General features: G+C 37.2%; 1 protein-coding gene across 2 annotated transcripts in view; it reads right to left on the bottom strand.

Moving 5' to 3' along the window:
• The window catches only part of abcc5 (ATP-binding cassette, sub-family C (CFTR/MRP), member 5), a 123,110-nt gene that overhangs the window by 37,157 nt on the left and 65,087 nt on the right, over positions 1 to 20,866 (bottom strand). For both annotated transcript variants that reach the window (XR_012098393.1, XM_073041261.1), the window contains exons 15-17: positions 20,208 to 20,411; positions 18,147 to 18,290; positions 14,546 to 14,645 (exon numbers count right to left, since the gene is read on the bottom strand). Coding sequence is in view for 1 of the 2 variants with exons in the window: in XM_073041261.1 (XP_072897362.1) it covers positions 14,546 to 14,645; positions 18,147 to 18,290; positions 20,208 to 20,411 (448 nt within the window). In the remaining variant the exon portion in view is untranslated. The remainder of the gene's footprint in view (positions 1 to 14,545; positions 14,646 to 18,146; positions 18,291 to 20,207; positions 20,412 to 20,866) is intronic.

Below are 20,866 nucleotides of genomic sequence, written 5' to 3'. Positions count from 1 at the left end.
CTGCAGACAGGCTTTGCATTTAGAGTAAGGCAGCATCTGGCAAGCCAGATTGTTGGGAAGTACTCATACGGTATTAGAAAAACAATCTGCTTTAGCAATTTACAGAATAACCTCATCCTTAATAATGGACTCCCACATCTTCCCAACCACTGATGTCAGGCTAAATGGACATTAATTTCCTTTCTTCTCACTCCCTCACCTCTTAAAAAGTGGAGTGGCATTTGCAATTTTCCAGTCCCCCAGAACCATTCCAGAATTTAGTGATTCCTGGAAGATTATTATTCATGCTTCCACAATCTCTTTAGCTACCTCTGTCAGAGCACTGAGTGTAGTCCCCATGGTTCTGAAGGAGTGTAGCAAACATGAAGGCGAACAGGGGGATAGTGGTGCTTGGACTATTCTAGTTCCTCTTTGTTCCTGATCACTCATCGGAGGAGCCTCATTGGAAGTTCAACATTTATTGATCAACCCAAATTTTCGAAAGGTAAAGTCTTGTTTGCCAAACTAACTGCTATACCAGTCTATGATATGTAGGAATATCCAAATTGTGAACAAGTAAGCACAATGGAACAGGCATATAATTTCTCAGAAAAGGTGATCATTGACTTTGTGGTGACCCAGTAGATCGTACTCAAGTGAAAAGTTTCCTATCCTTCTCATTAAGAAATTGCAAGGGTAAAAGGACCCGAATGGCAGTTATATACAGGCCTCCAAACAGCAGCCAGGGTGTGGATTACAAATTACAGGAGGAGAAAGAAAAGGTGTGTCAGAAGGACAATGTCATGATAAATGTTGGGGATTTTAACATGAAAGTGGATGGGGAAAACCAGGTCAGTACTGGACCTCAAGAGAGAGAAGTTATAGAATGTCTAAGGGATGGCTTTTTAGAACAACTTGTTGTTGAACCCACTAGGGGATCAGCAGTGCTAGATCGGGTGTTGTGCAATGATCCGGAGGTGATAAGAGAGTTTAAGGTTAACGAACCCTTAGTGAACAGTGATCGCAATATGATTGAGTTCACTTTGAAAATTGAGAAGGAGAAACTAAATTCCAATGTGTCAGTGCTTCAGTGGATTAACGGAAATTACAATGGCATGAGAGGGGAACTGGCCAAAGTTGACTGGAAAGGGAGACGAGCAGGAAGGACAGCAGAGCAGCAATGGCTGGAGTTTCTGCGAAAAATGAGGGAAGTGCAAGTCAGATACAGTGGCATGCAAAAGTTTGGGCACCCTTGGTCAAAATTTCTGTTACTGTGAATAGCTAAGCGAGTAAAAGATGACCTGATTTCTGATAGGCATAAAGTTAAAGATGACACATTTCTTTAATATTTTAAGCAAGATTACTTTCTTTTATTTCCCTCTTTCACAGTTTCAAAATAACAAAAAATTTTCCTTTTTGGGAAAGGGCCCGAAGCAAAAGTTTGGGCACCCTGCACAGTCAGTACTTAGTAACACCCCTTTGGCAAGTATCACAGCTTGTAAACGCTTTCCGTAGCCAGCTAAAAGTCTTTCAATTCTTGTTTGGGGGATTTTCGCCCATTCTTCCTTGCAAAAGGCTTCTAGTTCTGTGAGATTCTTGGACCATCTTGCATGCACTGCTCTTGTGAGGTCTATCCACAGGGAAATGGTGTTAGGTAAATTGAAGGGATTAAAGGCAGATAAATCCCCAGGGCCAGATGGTCTGCATCCCAGAGTGCTTAAGGAAGTAGCCCAAGAAATAGTGGATGCATTAGTGATAATTTTTCAAAACTCCTTAGATTCTGGATTAGTTCCTGATGATTGGAGGGTGGCTAATGTAACCCCACTTTTTAAAAAAGGGAGAGAAAAACCGGGGAATTATAGACCAGTTAGTCTGACATTGGTGGTGGGGAAACTAGAAACATAGAAAATAGGTGCAGGAGTAGGCCATTCGGCCCTTCAAGCCTGCACCGCCATTCAGTATGATCATGGCTGATCATCCAACTCAGAACCCTGTATCTGCTTTCTCTCCATACCCCCTGATCCCTTTAGCCACAAGGGCCATATCTAACTTCCTCTTAAATATAGCCAATGAACCGGCTTCAACTGTTTCCTGTGGCAGAGAATTCCACAGATTCACCGCTCTCTGTGTGAAGAAGTTTTTCCTCATCTCAGTCCTAAAAGGCTTCCCCTTTATCCTTAAACTGTGACCCCTAGTTCTGGACTTCCCCAACATCGGAAACAATCTTCCTGCATCTAGCCTGTCCAATCCCTTTAGAATTTTATACGTTTCAATAAGATCCTCCCTCAATCTTCTAAATTCCAGTGAGTATAAGCCTAGTCGATCCAGTCTTTCTTCATATGAAAGTCCTGCCATCCCAGGAATCAATCTGGTGAACCTTCTTTGTACTTCCTCTATGGCAAGAATGTCTTTCTTCAGATTAGGAGACCAAAACTGCACACAATACTCTAGGTGTGGTCTCACCAAGGCCTTGTACAACTGCAGTAGAACCTCCCTGCACCTGTACTCAAATCCTTTTGCTATGAATGCCAACATACCATTTGCCTTTTTCACCGCCTGCTGTACCTGCATGCCCACCTTCAATGACTGGTGTACAATGACACCCAGGTCTCGTTGCATCTCCCCTTTTCCTAATCGGCCACCATTCAGATAATAATCTGTTTTCCTGTTCTTGCAACCAAAGTGGATAACCTCACATTTATCCACATTAAATTGCATCTGCCATGAATTTGCCCACTCACCTAACCTATCCAAGTCACCCTGCATCCTCTTAGCATCCTCCTCACAGCTAACACCGCCGCCCAGCTTCATGTCATCCACAAACTTGGAGATGCTGCATTTAATTCCCTCGTCTAAATCATTAATATATATTGTGAACAACTAGGGTCCCAGCACTAAGCCTTGCGGTACCCCACTAGTCACTGCCTGCCATTCTGAAAAGGTCCCGTTTACTCCCACTCTTCGCTTCCTGTCTGCCAACCAATTCTCTATCCACATCAATACCATACCCCCAATACCGTGTGCTTTAAGTTTGCACATTAATCTCCTGCTAGAGTCAGTTATCAAAGATGTGATAACAGCACATTTGGAAAGAGGTGAAATCATCAAAGTCAGCATGGATTTGTGAAAGGAAAATCATGTCTGATGAATCTTATAGAATTTTTTGAAGATGTAACTAGTAGAGTGGATAGGGGAGAGCCAGTGGATGTGGTATATTTAAATTTTCAAAAGGCTTTTGACAAGGTCCCACACAGGAGATTAGTGTGCAAAAAGTGCTGATGATACAAAGATAAGTGAAGGAGCGGGTAGTGTTGAGGAAAAAGACAGACTTCAGGGAGGCTTGGATAGTTTATGGGAATGGGCAAAGTGACAAATGAAATACAATGTTGGAATGTGTATGGTCATGCATTTTGGTGGAAGAAATAAATGGGCAGACTATTATTTAGATGGGGAGAGAATTCAAAATGCAGAGATGCAAAGGGACTTGGGAGTCCTTGTGCAAGATAACCTAAAGGTTAACCTCCAGGTTGAGTCAGTGGTGAAGAAGGTGAAAGCAATGTTGGTATTCATTTCTAGAGGTATAGAATACAAGTGCAGGGATGTGATGTTGAGGTTCTATAGGCCACTTGTGAGACCACACTTGGAGTATTGTGTGCAGTTTTGGGCTCCTTATTTTAGAAAGGATATACTGACATTGGAGAGGGTTCAGAGAAGATTCATGAGAATGATTCCAGGAATGAAAGGGTTACTGTATGAGGAATGTGTGGCAGCTCTTGGGCTGTATTCCCTGAAGTTCAGGAGAATGAGGGGGGGATCTCATAGAAACATTCCGAATGTTAAAAGGCCTGAACAGATTAGATTTGGCAAAGTTATTGCTGATGGTAGGGGAGTCTTGGACAAGAGGGCACGACTTCAGGATTGAAGGACGTCTATATAGAACAGAGATGCGGGGAAATTACTTTAGTCAGAGGGAGGTAAATCTGTGGAATTTGTTGCTAAGAGCAGCTGTGGAGGCCAGGTCATTGGGTGTATTTAAGGCAGAGACAGATTGATTCTTGATTAGCCAGGGCATCAAAGGGTATGGGGAGAAGGCAGGGGTATGGGGATGAATTGCATCAGCCCGTGATTGAATGGTGGAGCAGACTCGATGGGCCGAATGACCTACTCCTGCTCCTATATTTTATGACCTCAGACTGTATAGGCGGAGGCTCTTCCATGTATTGTAAATAAAACCTAGACAGTAGTTGCTATCTATTTAATACATTCTACATCTATTGAATCAATAATGGACCTAAATCATATTTAGGCTAATTGACAAGCATGACAATATAGATGATTACATTATGCTCAATTAAACAAAGCTTTATACTATCTCTGAAGCTGCAGTTATGTATACAAATAAACAACATCCTATTCATAATGCCCATGTGCTTTGTAGATGGTAGAAAGGGTTTGTGATGTTAGTTGAGTCTTACACTGCAACACACTGACTCCTATGTCGCCATACAGCCCCAGAAATTAAGTAGCGTTCTCTGCTCAATGGGTCAGCATTCAATAGTAATGTCATTGAGCAGCAAGAGGAAATAGTTCCCCTTGGTTTCGATGGCCATTAAAGGGAACTTGAATGGCCCAATTGAAATCTGCCTGTATTATCACATTTTTAACTTCTGGTATTGTTTGTTGCCTTGGGGGATATTTGATGCCTTCTGCAAGAAAAGGATAAAAATTCCTCTCCACTTGATCAGAAAACCTCTTTGAAGTAGGAATTGTAGCGTGAGTTGCAAACTGCAGGATGCAACAGGAATTAGTCACCACCACCTGGGAAAGTCGCAAGTATATGTTCAGTGCCATGTGACCTTTATCATGGGTAGAGAAAACATGGAAAAGGTCTATGCCTTCTATCAGGGTTAGTGAAACTAATATTGAAAACTTAACCACAATGGGTAAAATATACAAGACTCTGACAGCACTTTAGCATCTTCTTCAAAGAGAACAAGATTTAGTTCACATCTATTTCCATTAATCCTGGACCTCTTAAGAATACCTCCAAGTGGGGTGGCATGGTAGTGTTGCAGCCAGCATAATATTTTACAGTTCCCGTGATTAGGGTTCAGTTTCTGCTGCTTCTGTAAGGAATTTGTGTTCTGCCCGTGTCAGTGTGGGTTTTCTCTATTACCCCAGTTCCCTCTCACATCCCAAACACATGCATATTACTAAGTTGTGAGCATTCTACGTTAGCATCAAAACCATAGTGATATTTGCGGACAGCCCCCAGTACATACTTGGTCTGAGTTGGTCGTTGATGCAAATGATGCATTTCACTGTACACAAGATTCTACGTACATGTGACAAATAAAGCTAGTCTTTAAAGTAAGTGCAGATTCTGCTTACTATCCTTGAAGCTACTTCCTGTGCATAGCTTACAATCTGTCACATGCAGTTTGCTGAATTGCATAATTACTGGCTACAGTAGCCATGTTCATCAGCACGATACCATTTTATAAATAGAAGATACGTGTTATGATGTTTGCAGATGGATCCTTAGCTTCTTCATCAGGAGACCGCAGCCAGCGTGGACCGGTAGTAACAGTAATAAGGAGGCATGGTAGCGTAGTGGTTAGCACAATGCTTTACAGTACCAGCCATCTCAGTTCAATTCCTGCTGCTGCCTGTAAGGAGTTTATTGTCATTTCATTTTATTGTCATTTAGAAACCACAACTGCAATGCAGTTAAAAAAATGAAACGACGTTTCTCCAGGAGGATATCACAAAAGCACAAGACAAAATAGACTACACCAGAAAATCCACATAACGTTTGGCAATCCCCAAATCCAGGGTCCGGAGAGGCTGCTGCGTATTAATATCACGCTACCATCTTAGCGCGTTCCCTGGAAAGGAGCTCCAAATCCAGACAAAACAAGACTACCCAGACACACCAAGTCAGGAGACCAACTCTACCACTAAACAAACCAAAATCTAAAGCCACAAGACCTACACAAAACCATATAGTTACAACAGTGCAAACAATACCATAATCGATAAAAAAAACCAGGAGGTATCAAGATGGCACTTATGGAGTGAGACTGTTTTAGGCTTCGCTCCAATCCTTTTACTTTTTTCTACCTACAATCACCCCCTAATTGACCTGTTTATACCTATTCTAAAGGGGTTGATACTTATGAAATTTTTTTTAACTGTTTGAATTATTTTTCAACTCGTTAAAATGTCTAAACCACAAGAAGCTAAGGAATCGAAACTGGCGAAAGAACCGTTAACTTTGGAAGCAACTGCGAAACTTATGGACGAGAGACTTGAAAAACTGGAGAATAAACTAACCCCAAAGCTTTCTACGCTCGATGAAATTTTAAAGACAGTCAATGCAAAACTTCAATCACTTACACTGGATTCTCAACAACAAGAAGCAAGAACTTTAGCTCTCGAAGATGCCGCTCGCCAGAGAGATCGTAAAATTGAAACTCCAGAACAACAGCAATCTTCGACTTCTCAACTGCTGGATCGTTATAAATCTAAAATTACTGATCTTGAAAACCGGTCTCAAAGACAAAATCTCCGGATAATTAGGCTTCCAGAAAATTTTGAGAACTGTGATCTGACTGTATTTTTCTCTAAATTTTTAATGGATGTCTTCAGCTTAGAAGTTCTGGATACCCCTCCAATAATCAACCGTGTACATCTCATTTCTCATTTTCAAACAGCTCCAGGTACAAAACCACGACCAGTGATTCTCCGGATTCATTATCCTCATACTAAAGAACGTCTGATCCGGGCTGACCAGAAAAAGGGTATGATCAGCTTTCAAAATTTCAAATTTCGTATTCTGGAAGACAACAGTCCCGAAATTTTGAGGGCAAGAATGGCTTTTAAATCGGTTATGTCAGAAATTCATCAGAAAGGCTACAAACAAGCGCTGTTATTTCCAGCACAATTGAGAATTACTCTCAAGGATGAGACTTGTCAGTTGTTCAAATCTCCAGCGGATGCTCAAAGATTCCTTGAAGAATAGTACTTTTTTCACTACGAGTTGACTAATGTATTGTATTTTTACTATTTGTATTAACTTTTTTCTTTGTGCTAATAATTAGTCTATAGATTTAGACCTTTTATAATTTGATGATTTTTACATGATGGCTGATAGTGTATTTGTTTCATACACTTAAGATCTGTTTTTTTTTGTTTATTCTGAGTTCATTATTTTTATATTATTATTCTGTTAGTTTTGAAAGTAACTCATTAGATTTTTTTTAAAGTTTATATACACTTTTTATATCTTTAACACTTAAATATTAAGGTTTTTCAAAGAAACTTTTTCCTAAGACGTCATTTCTTTTTTCCGTAAGACCTTAGTGCTTGGATACGTCACATCCGTTTGGATGTGTCTGAACAAGATTTAGGACTTTCTTTTAAAATATTAATACAATATTATCCATTCTTGGGTTTTAATGTTTTAGTTTTTTTTCTTTTTTCTTTTAATCCTTTTGTTTATTTATATATATATAACACTAATTTTATAGTTTAATCTTTGTTATACTAACCCTTTAAAAAAAAAGGGTGGTTTGTGGTGTCTGTTTTTTTAAACTTTTTCGTTTGAGTTGCCATCTTGAGACATGGGGGTAAAGTTAGTATTAGTTTGCCCGCTTGCCTCTTTTTGGCTTTTTTTCCTGGGGTTTTGAGGGTGGGGGAGGGAGATTCTTTTTTTGCTTGCTTCTTGCTTAGTTCTACTTCATGGGCTGACTCGAAACTACAAAAATGGTTGGAGTGTCATAACTTCCGGTTCCTCCTTGAACTTACTTCCCTCTTCTGGATTCACGAGTTCATCTATTTTTTAACCTTATGTATTAACTGCGATAAATACTGGCAATATGGATAAGATTATTAATTTTGTTTCTTGGAATACTAATGGTTTAAGTCATCCGATCAAATGGAAAAAAATATTCAAAGTATTCCACAGAATGAATGCTAATATTATCTTTGTATAAGAGACTCATGTGAGGAAGGTGGATAGTCAACGTTTTTTTAGGTTTTGGAAAGACCAACAGTATCACTCGAATTCCCAAGCCAAAGTAAGAGGCGTTTCCATTTTTATAGATCCTTCAACCTCTTTTATACACTATGAAACAATTTTGGATCCACAAGGTAGATTTTTGCTTATCACTGGTTCACTTTTTAATCAAAAAATTGATTTAGTTAATGTTTATGCTCCAAACACTGACTGTCCTGAATTTTTTAAGTGTTTATTTACATCCCTTCCTAATTTAAATGAGTACATGTTGATAATGGGTGAGGACTTTGACTGTTGTTTAAATCCTTCGATGGATCGATCCAAGCTCACCCAGGTTCTTCCGAATAGATCAGCCTCTCTTATTAATTCCTTTATGGTTGATTCTGGAATTTCTGAAATTTGGCGATTCATACACCCTAACGATAAAGAATTTTCATACTTTTCTCATGTTTATCATAACTATTCAAAAATTGACTACTTCTTTATTGATCATCATTTACTTACAGATGTTATTGATTGTAAATATGATTCCATTACCATTTCTGACCATGCACCTTTGAAGCTATCTATTAAGACAATGGATTCATCTTCTAATGCTATATCTTGGAGGTTTAACTCTACTGCAGGACTCAGACTTTCTTAACTTCATTAAACAACAAATTGATTTGTTTTTTTTCAACAAATTCTACAGAAGAGATCTCTAGTGGCACATTATGGGACACTTTTAAAGCATTTATTCGCGGACAGATTATTTCATACTCTGCTGGAGTTAGGAAACGAACTAATACTGAAATATTAACATTGGTCAATAAAATTAAAGAAATTGATAAGATTTATTCAGTGACCCCTAATAAAGAACTTTATAAAGAGAGTTGAACTTCAAATGGAGCATAGTTTATTATCCTCTTTGATTGAAAATCAGTTAATTAAATCTAGAACCCAGTTTTATGTAAATGGAGTTTTATATAAATTACATTATGTAAATGTAATTATGTAAATAATCTGGCAAATTATTGGCTAATCAATTGAAAACTGCTTCGGTTAAACGACAAATTACTAAGATTCGTAAACGAGATGGCACTTTGTCGATTGATCATAAAGAGATAAATAAAGCCTTTCAAGATTTTTATAATTCTTCATTATATCAATCAGAATTTGTTGAGGATTCTTCCATAATGGATGAATTTTTAAGAAAATTGAATATCCCGACATTAACAACAGAAGATAGTGTACTTCTAGACGCACCTGTTACGGAAACCGAAATAAAAGAGGCTATTTTTTCAATGAATTCAGGTAAAGCCCCTGGTCCGGATGGTTATACTGCGGAATTTTTAAAATCCTTTTCTTCTATACTCTCTCCTTGGCTTTGTAAAATTTTTAAAGATGCGTTAACTGTAGGTAAATTACCACAATCTTTTTATGATGCCTCCATTTCTCTAATTCTTAAAAAAGATAAAGGCCCCACTGAATGTGCATCCTATCGGCCTATATCCTTGCTGAATACGGATTCTAAGATTTTTACCAAAATTTTGGCCACTAGATTAGAAAATATATTACCTCAAATTATCTCTGAAGACCAGACCAGACTTATTAAAAATCATTATTCATCTTTTAACATTAGAAAATTAATATAATTTATACTCCATCTAAAATACCAGAATGTGTCATTTCCTTAGATACTGAAAAAGCATTTGATAGAGTTGAATGGCCATATTTATTTAATACATTGCAGAATTTTAATTTTAGTCTGAAATTTATATCATGGATTAAATATATTATAAACCTTTGGCTTCGGTTCTTACCAATAATCAGAGATCTCCTTTTTTTCCAGTTAATCCGTGGTACGAGGCAAGGCTGTCCTTTAAGTCCTCTATTATTTGACACTGTTTTGGAACCTTTAGCCATTGCCATTCGTGAATCACCTAATATTTTTGGTATTACCCGTGGGGAAGGGACTTATAAGTTATCATTATATGCTGATGATTTGTTACTATACATATCTGACCCTGAGAGATCTATTCCTGCTATTTCGTCCTTGCTTGCTCAGTTTAGTAGCTTTTTTGGTTACAAACTGAACTTTAATAAGAGTGAATTATTTCCATTAAATATGCAAGTTCCAATTTATAAACACCACTTAAAGTTGTCACAGATCATTTTACTTATTTGGGTATTAAAATTACCAAGAAACATAAGGATTTATTTAAAGTTAATTTTTTACCTTTAATTGACCAAATCAAGCAACTTGTTACCAGGTGGTCCCCATTATCTTTGTCATTGGTTGGTCGAATTAATGCTATTAAGATGACAGTATTACCCACATTTTTATATTTATTTCAAGCATTACCAATTTTTATTCCTAAATTTTTTTTTATATCATTGACTCCAAAATAACCTCGTATGTGTGGCAGAATAAAAATCCTAGATTAAGTAAAAAAATATTTACAGAAGCCTGAGAAGGAGGGTGATTTGGCTTTGCCAAACCTGAGATTTTACTATTGGGCAGTTAATATTCGATATTTAATGTTTTGGACACAAGAATCGATTATAGCATCTGGCCCACAATGGGTAAATTTGGAATATAAATCTGTACAAGACTTCTCATTATTTTCTATTTTAGGATCTTCGCTTCCTTTTGCTTTATCTAAATTGAATAAACAAATAACTACTCCTACAGTTAAACATACATTACGAATATGGTTTCAATTTCGTAAATTCTTTGGCTTGAATAAGTATCTTATCAAGCCCTATTATATCTAACTTTTTTTTTTGGCCCTCTTTTATGGATCAAGCCTTTGTATTATGGAAAACAAAAGGTATAACATGATTTTGTGATCTATTTTTAGATAACAGTTTTATGTCCTTTGAACAGCTATCTAATAAATATAATTTGCCTGAAACTTTTTTTTTTAGATACTTACAAGTTAGAAATTTCTTGAATAATATGTTACAGTTTTTTCCAAAATTATGTCCAATGGACATTACGGAAAATTTTTTAACTCTGAATCCTTGCCAGAAGGGTTTAGTAGCCATCATTTTTAATATGATTATGAAAATACAGCCAGAAGTATCAGAAAAAATTAAGGAATGGGTAAAAGAACTTCATTGTCTTATACCCACTGAGCAGTGGGAGAAATTTTTACAATTAGTCAATTCTTCTTCTATTCGTGCTAAACATGCCTTAATACAATTTAAGGTTGTACATAGGGCTCACATGTCCAAGGATAAACTTGCTCGATTTTATTCTTATGCTAATCCAACCTGTGACAGATGTCATTCTGAAGTTGCTTCATTGACCCACATGCTTTGGTCCTGCCCTTGCTTGCAAAATTATTGGAAAGATATTTTCGGTACTATTTCAACAGTTCTGAATATCAAATTGCAACCACATCCTATTACTGCAATTTTCGGTTTACCAAAGGTGGATAATAGTTGATTATCCCCCTCAGCTCGGCGGATGATTGCATTTGTTACATTAGTGGCTACAAGATCTATCCTATTGAATTGGAAAGAAATTAATTCTCCAACTATATTTCAGTGGTTCTCTCAAACAATTTCTTGTTTGAGTTTAGAAAAAATTAGAAGTGTTGTCTTTGACCCTTCAGTTAAATTTGAAGAAACTTGGAGACCATTTATTCAACATTTTCATTGAGCTAAACTGACTTTTCCTAAACCTTACTTTTATCATCCTTAATTATTTGGATGGAGGTACGGAGTTATTGACACTACTGTGTATATTTGACATAATGCAATGGCCCATGTTGGTTAGGTTTTTTTTCCTCTTTTTTTGTTGTTTTTAATTTCTCCATTTTTCATAACTACTATGAGTTTGGGAGGTTATTATATATGGATTATCATCTATTTGTATTTATACTTTAAACTATTAATTATGTACTCTCAAACTCTCTGTATTCATGTTTCATTTATGTTTGTTTAAAAATTAATAAAAAGATTTTAAAAAGAAAGATAAAAAAGACCATGGGCACAGTAAAAATAGTCCAAAGATGTTAAAAGACTATAAGTTTGAAAGAAACCACCACACAGTTTCCACAAGTCCTCAGGGTCCCGATAGACACATCCTTTGAACAGATCAGAAATAAAGCTAGAGCACTTAATCAGATGGGTATTAAAAACCCTTATTTTAAAGGATAATAGAGTATGTGAAAGGCCCTAAGCAGTGGTTTCATTATTGAAATGGAAAGGCTATTGATAATTTGGTTAGTCGATTAAAATCAGCGTAATATTCCTATTAGCCTTACTTTACTGCAAGAAAAGGCTCGAAGCCTTTTCAATGATTGAAAAGCTGCATGTACAGGTGCTTGAGATGAAGAATTTGTTGCGAGTAGGGGTTGGTTCAACTGTTTCAAAGTGAGGGCAAATTTACATAATATTGAAGTGCAAGGTGAAGCAGTGAGTGCCAATGTAAGTGCTGTGAGTGATTTTCCTGAAATGTTAAAAAAAAATCATTGAGGGAGGTTATTTGCCAGACCAGATATTTAATGTAGATGAGTCTGGTTTAATTTGGAAAAAAATACCTGAAAGGACCTACATTTCGAAAGAGGTAAAAAGTGCACCAGGGCATAAAGTATCGAAGGATAGGCCAACATTATTGCTTGGGCGTAATGCATCTGGGGATTTCAAGCTCAAGCCTTTGCTTGTGTATCACTCCCTAAATCTGAGGGCACTTCGCCATATCGTTAAGGCATCTCTTCCTGTTATTTGGAAGGCAAATTCAAAGGCTTGGGTTATAATAGCCATCTTTGAAGATTGGTTCTTGAACCATTTTATTCCTGCTGTTGAACATTATTGCTTGGCCAAGAAAATTCCTTTCAAGATTCTCCTTGTGCTTGACAACGCACCCGGACATCCAAGCACTTTAGATGACCTTCACCCCAATGTAAAAGTCATATTTTTACCCCCCAACACCACATCGCTACTTCGGCCAATGGATCAATGAGTCATAGTCTCCTTTAAGGCCTATTATTTACGGTGTACCTTCTCACAAGCAGTCAGGGCTACCCAAGATGATGTGATGAGCTTAAGAGAGTTTTGGAGGGATTATAACATCTATGATGCCATCAAAAATATTGCTGATTCTTGGGATGAAGTGAAGCAGTCAAATATGAAAGGAGTGTGGTTTAATTTGAGCCCCCAGTTTGTGCATGTTTCTCAGGGATTTACAGCTGATGACATCGCCAAAGCCAGGCAAGCTGTGGTTGATATTGGTAATGAACTGCAGTTAGACATCAGTGAAAATGATTTTGCAGACTTACTCGACTCCCATCCCGAAGAACTGACCAATGAAGACCTTATGGAACTAGAGCAGCAGATGATAGCGTTTGAGGAAAAAGACTGACCCTAGGAACTCTGGAACCGAAGAAGTTAGCTGAAGCCTTTCGTCTCATTGAAGCAGGAATGGCAAAGCTAGAGGAGCAAGATCCTAATACAGAGAGGTTCAGCATAAGTTTACTGTGCAGTTACCAAGAACCTCAGCTGCTACAAGGCCATTTATGATGAAAAAAAAGAAAAGCTCTGTATGAGCCTCCCTTGATGCCTACTTCAAGAAATTGACTCCAGTAGTAAACCTACTGCAGCAGAATCAAACCCTGACTCTCCAGCACCAGGTCCATCATAATGTTACCTCATGAATGCCCCTTCTGGTATGCATGACATCGATGCAACCGTATGTAGTTACTTTTATTATTACTGTATTATGTACAGTACTGTATTATTATGTTTAAGATGTTTTAGTGTATTTGAGTCGCACTTGTCCCATTTAACCTGCCACAGTGCGGGTGGACTTTAGAACACAGAGCAGCTCAGGCCCGGCACCCGTGGTGTACAGTACAGTATGTAACTGTATCTGTTCCATTGACGGAAAACGATCACGGTTGAAAATAAAGTGGAAATAATAAAGCCATCAGAAAGAGATGAAAAACCATCAGTCATTGGAAAAGCATTAGGCTACGGTCGGTCAAAGATCAGAGCAATTTTAAAAGGATAAAGTGAGAATAATGGAGCATGTGAAAGGCCCTGCCCTGATGAAAGCTACAACTATTACTAAGCAACGCAGTGATTTAATTATTGAAATACAAATGTTTCTTAAATGTTTTATATGCGTAGAAAGGTAAAATATATACTATATACTAAGACAAATGTTTGACTGACGCTAAATAATACCAGATGTAACTATTCCGATTTACATACAAATCCGACTTAAAGACGGACTCAGGAACAGAACTTGTTTATAACCCGGGGACTGCCTGTAAAACTAAATTTTAACTGACATGACTCTTCAAATTAGGCTTGTAAATTCCCTCAATTTTGAAAAATCGTTAACTTTGCTGTGACTGACAATTCTGAACCCCACACCCTGATCAGTCTTGATTTCTCCTTTTAGAATCTGCTTGTGGCTATTTCTGCCAAATTCTCTGTCCTTGGCTTGCATTCTATATTTTAAAATATGTGATGGCCCTTTGAAATATAGTTCCACATTAACAACATTAAACACTATAACTTAGAGTTCATAGAACACTCTTTTTAAAGTACCTGCTGCTTTATTCACTTTTCTTTCCTTCTTTACTGATCCAGTCTGGCTTTTGTCTTGAGGTTTCTTCAAGGAACTGTTGGTATTTTTTTGGTTGTGTACCTTAAAAAAAACCAATGCAGAATAGAAACAAAGACTCTCTTCAGACAAATTGGTTACTACATTATTATGATTTTTCCTAGTAAATTTACTACCAGGACAATTTATCTACAATTTAGTTTAATTTTCCTTGCAATACTATCAGTATTAAAATTCATTGCATCAAGAAAATGATAGCAGCTTCTGAAGCAACTGGGCAGAGTTAAATATGGAAATTCAATACAGGTCCACAATCCCTTATCCGAAATTCTGAAATCCGAAAAACTCCGAAAATTTTTTTCGTGGAGTGTGGAGTGTGTCGTAACAAGGCTTGTTTGGCGCACCAACAGCTGACATCACTCAGGCCGCCAGACGTCAGTTGTGGCTCAGCGCTCGTACTGGTTACACATGCATTTGCTGTTCGCTGATATTTTGTGTTCACTGTTGACTTTGTGTTAACTTCACTGTGAAAATGTCAAAAAGAGCTGCAGATACCCCTATGGGTAACAGTGAGAAAAAGAGAAGGAAGCATCTATCGTTATCAATAACACAGAAAGTGAAGTTAATGCAGAAGCCTGATCAGGGTGTGTCTGTGCAACGTCTTACTGAAGAATATGGTGTCGGAACTACCACTGTATATGATTTAAAGAAACAGAAAGACAACGTGCATTTATCAGTGAGCAAGAGATTATGGCAGTTTACTCACTTAAAGAGAGATTGCTTAGACATAAACCTATGTTAATGACACAGTTGACACTTCAAGAAGTTTTTAAAAACGCTGTCTGTCGCAGTGCTGCTTCATAACTTGAGAATCCTGTTCCTGGCCCATCGGGTACTTGTAGAGTATTTAGCTTTGTTTGCCAGAAGTAATGCAACTAGAGGTACCTGTACGTACTTAGCTTAGTTTGAACTTGTATATGTCCTAGAGTATTTACGTTCTACATTTATTCCATTAAGTCATTTACCATGTGTTTGACTTGGTTCATTTGAAGCTGTATATTTTTATGTTTTATTGAATGTTTTTGTTGGAAATAAAATGTACTAGTGTATTTATGGTCTATAATTATACCACTATTTCATTTATCAGTACACCTGCTTCCAGCTCAACCTCTGGACGGTGCAGGTCAGGATCAGTCTGAGTCAGCATGGATTTATGAAGGGAAAATCATGCTTGACTAATCTTATGGAGTTTTTTTGAGGATGTAACTATGAAAATGGACAAGGGAGAGCCAGTGGATGTAGTGTACCTGGACTTCCAGAAAGCTTTTGATAAAGTCCCACATAGGAGGTTAGTGGGCAAAATTAGGGCTCATGGTATTGGGGGCAGAGTACTGACATGGATTGAAAATTGGCTGGCTGACAGGAAACAAAGAGTAGCGATTAACAGGTCCCTTTCGGAATGGCAGGCTGTGACCAGTGGGGTACCGCAAGGTCCGGTGCTGGGACCGCAGCTGTTTACAATATACATTAATGATTTAGATGAAGGGATTACAAGTAACATTAGCAAATTTGCTGATGACATAAAGCTGGGTGGCTGTGTGAAATGTCAGCAGGATGTTATGAGAATGCAGGGTGACTTGGACAGGTTGGGTGAGTGGGCAAATGTATGGCAGATGCAGTTTAATGTGGATAAATGTGAAGTTATCCACTTTGGTGGCAAGAACAGGAAGGCAGATTACTATCTAAATGGAGTCAAGTTAGGAAAAGGGGAAGTACAACGAGATCTAGGTGTTCTTGTACATCAGTCAATGAAAGCAAGCATGCAGGTACAGCAGGCAGTGAAGAAAGCTAATGGCATGCTGGCCTTTATAACAAGAGGAATTGAGTATAGGAGTAAAGAGGTCCTTCTGCAGCTGTACAGGGCCCTGGTGAGAGCCCACCTGGAGTATCGTGTGCAGTTTTGGTCTCCAAATTTGAGGAAGGACATTCTTGCTATTGAGGGAGTGCAGCGTAGGTTCACAAGGTTAATTCCCGGAATGGTGGGACTGTCATATGTTGAAAGATTGGAGCAACTGGGCTTGTATACACTGGAATTTAGAAGGAAGAGAGGGGATCTAATTGAAACATGTAAGATTATTAAGGGACTGGACACACTGGAGGCAGGAAGCATGTTCCCGCTGATGGGTGAGTCCAGAACTAGAGGCCACAGTTTAAGGATAAGGGGTAGGCCATTTAGAACAGATGCGGAAAAACCTTTTCACCCAGAGAGTGGAGGATATGTGGAATGCTCTGCCCCAGAAGGCAGTGGAGGCCAAGTCTCTGGATGCATTCAAGAGAGAGTTAGATAGAGCTCTTATAGATAGCAGAGTCAAGGGATATGGGGAGAGGGCAGGAACAGGGTACTGACTGTGTATGATCAGCCATGATCACAGTGAATGGTGGTGCTGGCTAGAAGGGCCGAATGGCCTACTCCTGCACCTACTGTCTATATTACTCTATAAATAAACTGTAATAGCATTTATAAAAGAGTGCAGATCGGGAAAACCCGGAAGTTCTCTCTCCAGCACTTGTTGTTTGAGCATATAGAGACTTTTTTCTTGTCATTATTCCCTAAATAATACAGTATAACAACTACTTACATAGCATTTACATTGTATTAGGTATTATAATTAATCTAGAGATGATTTAAAGTATATGGGAGGTTGTGCGTAGGTCCGGAGTTCCCCCGGGTCCTAAAGTCTACCCGCACTGAGACAGGTTAATTATCAATATAATTATCAATTTTCTGAAATCTGAAAAATTCTGAATTCCGAAATGCAACTGGCCCCACAGATTTCGGATAACGGACTGTGGACCTGTATCTGCTTGTTCTGAATTTCCACATACAGACATTGTCTTGCTCTCTGAGAGTACATTACTTTACAAACTTTTCCATAATATTCGAAGGAAGTGACAAACTAAGGAAAAAACGATTGTTTATAAATTATTGTCAAGGTATCTTAAAAGTGTTATGCTTTACTATGTGAGGTGTGATTAGGTTTGAGAGAAATATTCAAAAATTATCAGTCCAAAACTCTCAGCCCAAAACATGTGTGGAATTTAATTCCTTAATAAATATTAAAATAACAAACTTGAAAATAAAAATTCACTGAACTTTGTGATATGGTTCAGGAAATTCTCACTGGAAAAAGAGCCCATTCTACAGAGACTGCTACGTATTTTTGTAGGTGGGTTTGTGAAGTTCTCTTCTTTCCACAGATCAAATTCTTCTCATTTTAAATTCAAAGAAAGCATTAACTGGTAATATCTTAAACTGATAATGTTTGTGTTTTTATTAATGCACTAGCACATTCTTCATCACTTTTAATTCTTAATTTCACTGCCACATAAATCTTGAATGTCTGGGATGACAAAAAGGGAAAATCATTATGTACTGAGCTATCACACTCCTCTCAAATTAGTCAAGTAGTCATTATGATCACCTGATTAGTCAGATGAAATTTGCAAGATCACTTGCCACATAAAAGGTGAAAATACAGAGATCCTAAACATCTTAAACACTAGTAGGCGATGCAATAAAATTACCTCAATATGTGGAGCGTCTCCCAGCTGTAGATTATTGAACATTGCTGCATAATCTCCACTCAAGATTATTAAATCTTCATGAGACCCCCTCTCAGTTATACAACCGTCCTTCATTAACAGTACTTCATCACAGTTGACCAAATACTGCTCAGGATAGGCAGACAAACAATTAGTTTCTTTCTGCAGCTTTATATCTCACTTAAGATTCTTTCATCAACCTCTCACATGTTGAAGAATATTTTAGGGGACAGAACATATTACTGCATAGATCTGCTAGTACAATACTAAACAGAAAACTCCACTTACTTCCTTTGTAAAATTAAAAACACAGAAATTTACTAGTTTTAAGTTTACCCATGAAGCACAATCATCATATTTTGTTTTCTTTCCATCCATCTCCGCTTGGCCTATAGTCCCATATTCTTTCCAATATATATCCTTGAAAAAATATTTCTGATCAAAATGAAAACTTTGAATTTTAATGTTAATTCATTAGGTTTGAAAATTAATATAACGGACAACCCTCCACTGGGCATCTTTGATCATTAAATTAATTTTTGGCCTTGGGGGGACAATGAGATTTGATGGGGGAAAATTACCTCAAAGTTAAAAAGAACTGCATAGGTAGTCGTCCAACCGGAAAAAAATAACAGAACAAAGAAAGCAATAATATGGAAAGGAATCAGAACAAGCATTACAGAAGTCAGTGAAATAAATAAGAAATGCTTTCAATTGCATTAGAATTGACCAAATAATGTAGCAACTTGAGGTTTAACTACATTACATTGCCAATGTTCTGCTGTACATTCATCCAAACTGATCATATAATAATGAAATGTATGAAAAATGCAGTTCAAAAGACTTACATTTCAAGCCAGCTTCCAGTGATCAAGTTTCTGTCATGGTAGGCTATCAAGGCAAGACTGCAATGCTTACCAAAAGCATGCAGAATGTTTTACATCACTACTCTGCAAATTGTATTGAACCAAACCTGATATTTTAAAATGTCTAAGAATTAGGCACAAAACAACTTGTTTTTTAAACTTTTTTTCTGAAGGGATTAGCTACATTGGGAGATAAAGCAAGATGTACTTTAATGACACAAGTCCAAACACTTAGCTTATATCTAGATTACAAATATCTTTAGTTTAGCACAAGGATAATTTTCCAGTTCACGTCAGCTAATTGTTATTTCTCCTTAAATTAGATGACTGAGAGTAACAGAGTATTTTGAAAATATGATGCAACAGATCAAAATTATGAGAAGAAATTATTATTTTGGTGTTCAACATTTACCTACTGACTACTTGAAGATTATAAAGCTGCATTACACTACATCTAGGCTTGTACATTTAACTACGTACTTAAGGTACAACCATTTTCTGCAATTTTATATGCTGAAAACAATGATCCAAGGATCATAGAATGTCCATATTCTCCTTCCTTTCAAAATATTGAGACAAAAAGCACAACTGTCATCACGATAAAAAAAAAAGTTTTCTTCAGTGTCATTAACACTGTGCGTAAAGGGTTCTGTTAATGAAAAGTTTTGTTGCTTCTTGGCATTCTCAGCAAAATCCAGACAGGACTGTGTCAAGAATAACTGATTAGGACTTGCCCCTGACAGGAGATGGTGACTGTCTGGTGGAAGCATTATTTGCATCATATTAAGGTCTTTCAATATATTCTCTTCAAAATCTTAAAATTAAATTTTTTCTTCAATATTGAACATTTTTCATTCTACTGCTGTCCTTTAATGCTTGTGCACTCAAAATGCAATTCTATTCCCATAAGAGTCTATCTATTGCTTAAGTATCAACTAACCCCTATTCACCCATGAATCAGCTACTTTATCTTTATTTAAAAACATACTATATTTTGATAAACACATGCCAAATAATCAAGCAGGTAAAAGTAAGCAGCATTACAGTGTCAGTGAATATCATTTCAACTCAGAATCTTCCTTTGATCAAAAAGGGAATTTTAATCATTATATGCCTGATTTTGAAGATTAAAGTTTCAGTATGGTAAACATAGATACATTTCGATGATCTATATTACCTGAAGCTGGTGAGTGATAAACAGAACAGTCTTCAAATTTAGTTGCTTTTTAATTGCATTGTTGAAGATGTGATTCCCAACATGAGCATCCAGTGCACTGAGTGGATCATCCAAGATATAAATGCTTTTGTCACTGTACAAGGCACGTGCTAAACTTATTCTCTGGCGTTGTCCTCCACTCAAGTTAGCCCCGTGTTCACCCACCTGTATGCCATCCAAGTGGTGGAAAATTATCAGCACATTGGCTAAAAAAATTTACAAGTTTCTATACTAAGACAGCAACTTATGGATTGTCTCTGGGTATTTGTTTAGAACTTACCGTAATTTCTGAAGAACAAACAAGTATCATTCCAAATTCAATTACATGTGAACACAAAAGTGAGATTTTGATAATACTTTGAACTGTTCAACTTTATAATTTATTTATTATGTCACTTTTATTTTAGAGATACAGGTGTCTCCTCCCCCTTTACAAAGGTAGAGCGTTCCTATAAAACCTTTCTTAAGCCAAAATGGCGTAAACCATTAATTTATATGGGAAAAATTTCCATAATTTCCCTGGATAATGAAGGAGATAAAGAAAGACAAAGCAAAATAAGGCAATGTATTATGTATAGGGTTGCAAAAGTGATGTGAACCACGCAAATTACAAAACAATA

This window comes from Hemitrygon akajei, chromosome 3, assembly GCF_048418815.1.
Source record: "Hemitrygon akajei chromosome 3, sHemAka1.3, whole genome shotgun sequence".
Classification (NCBI taxonomy): Eukaryota; Metazoa; Chordata; class Chondrichthyes; order Myliobatiformes; family Dasyatidae; genus Hemitrygon; species Hemitrygon akajei.
The sequence above is the reverse complement of the archived record's forward strand: the minus strand, read 5'-3'. Positions and strand labels throughout refer to the sequence as shown.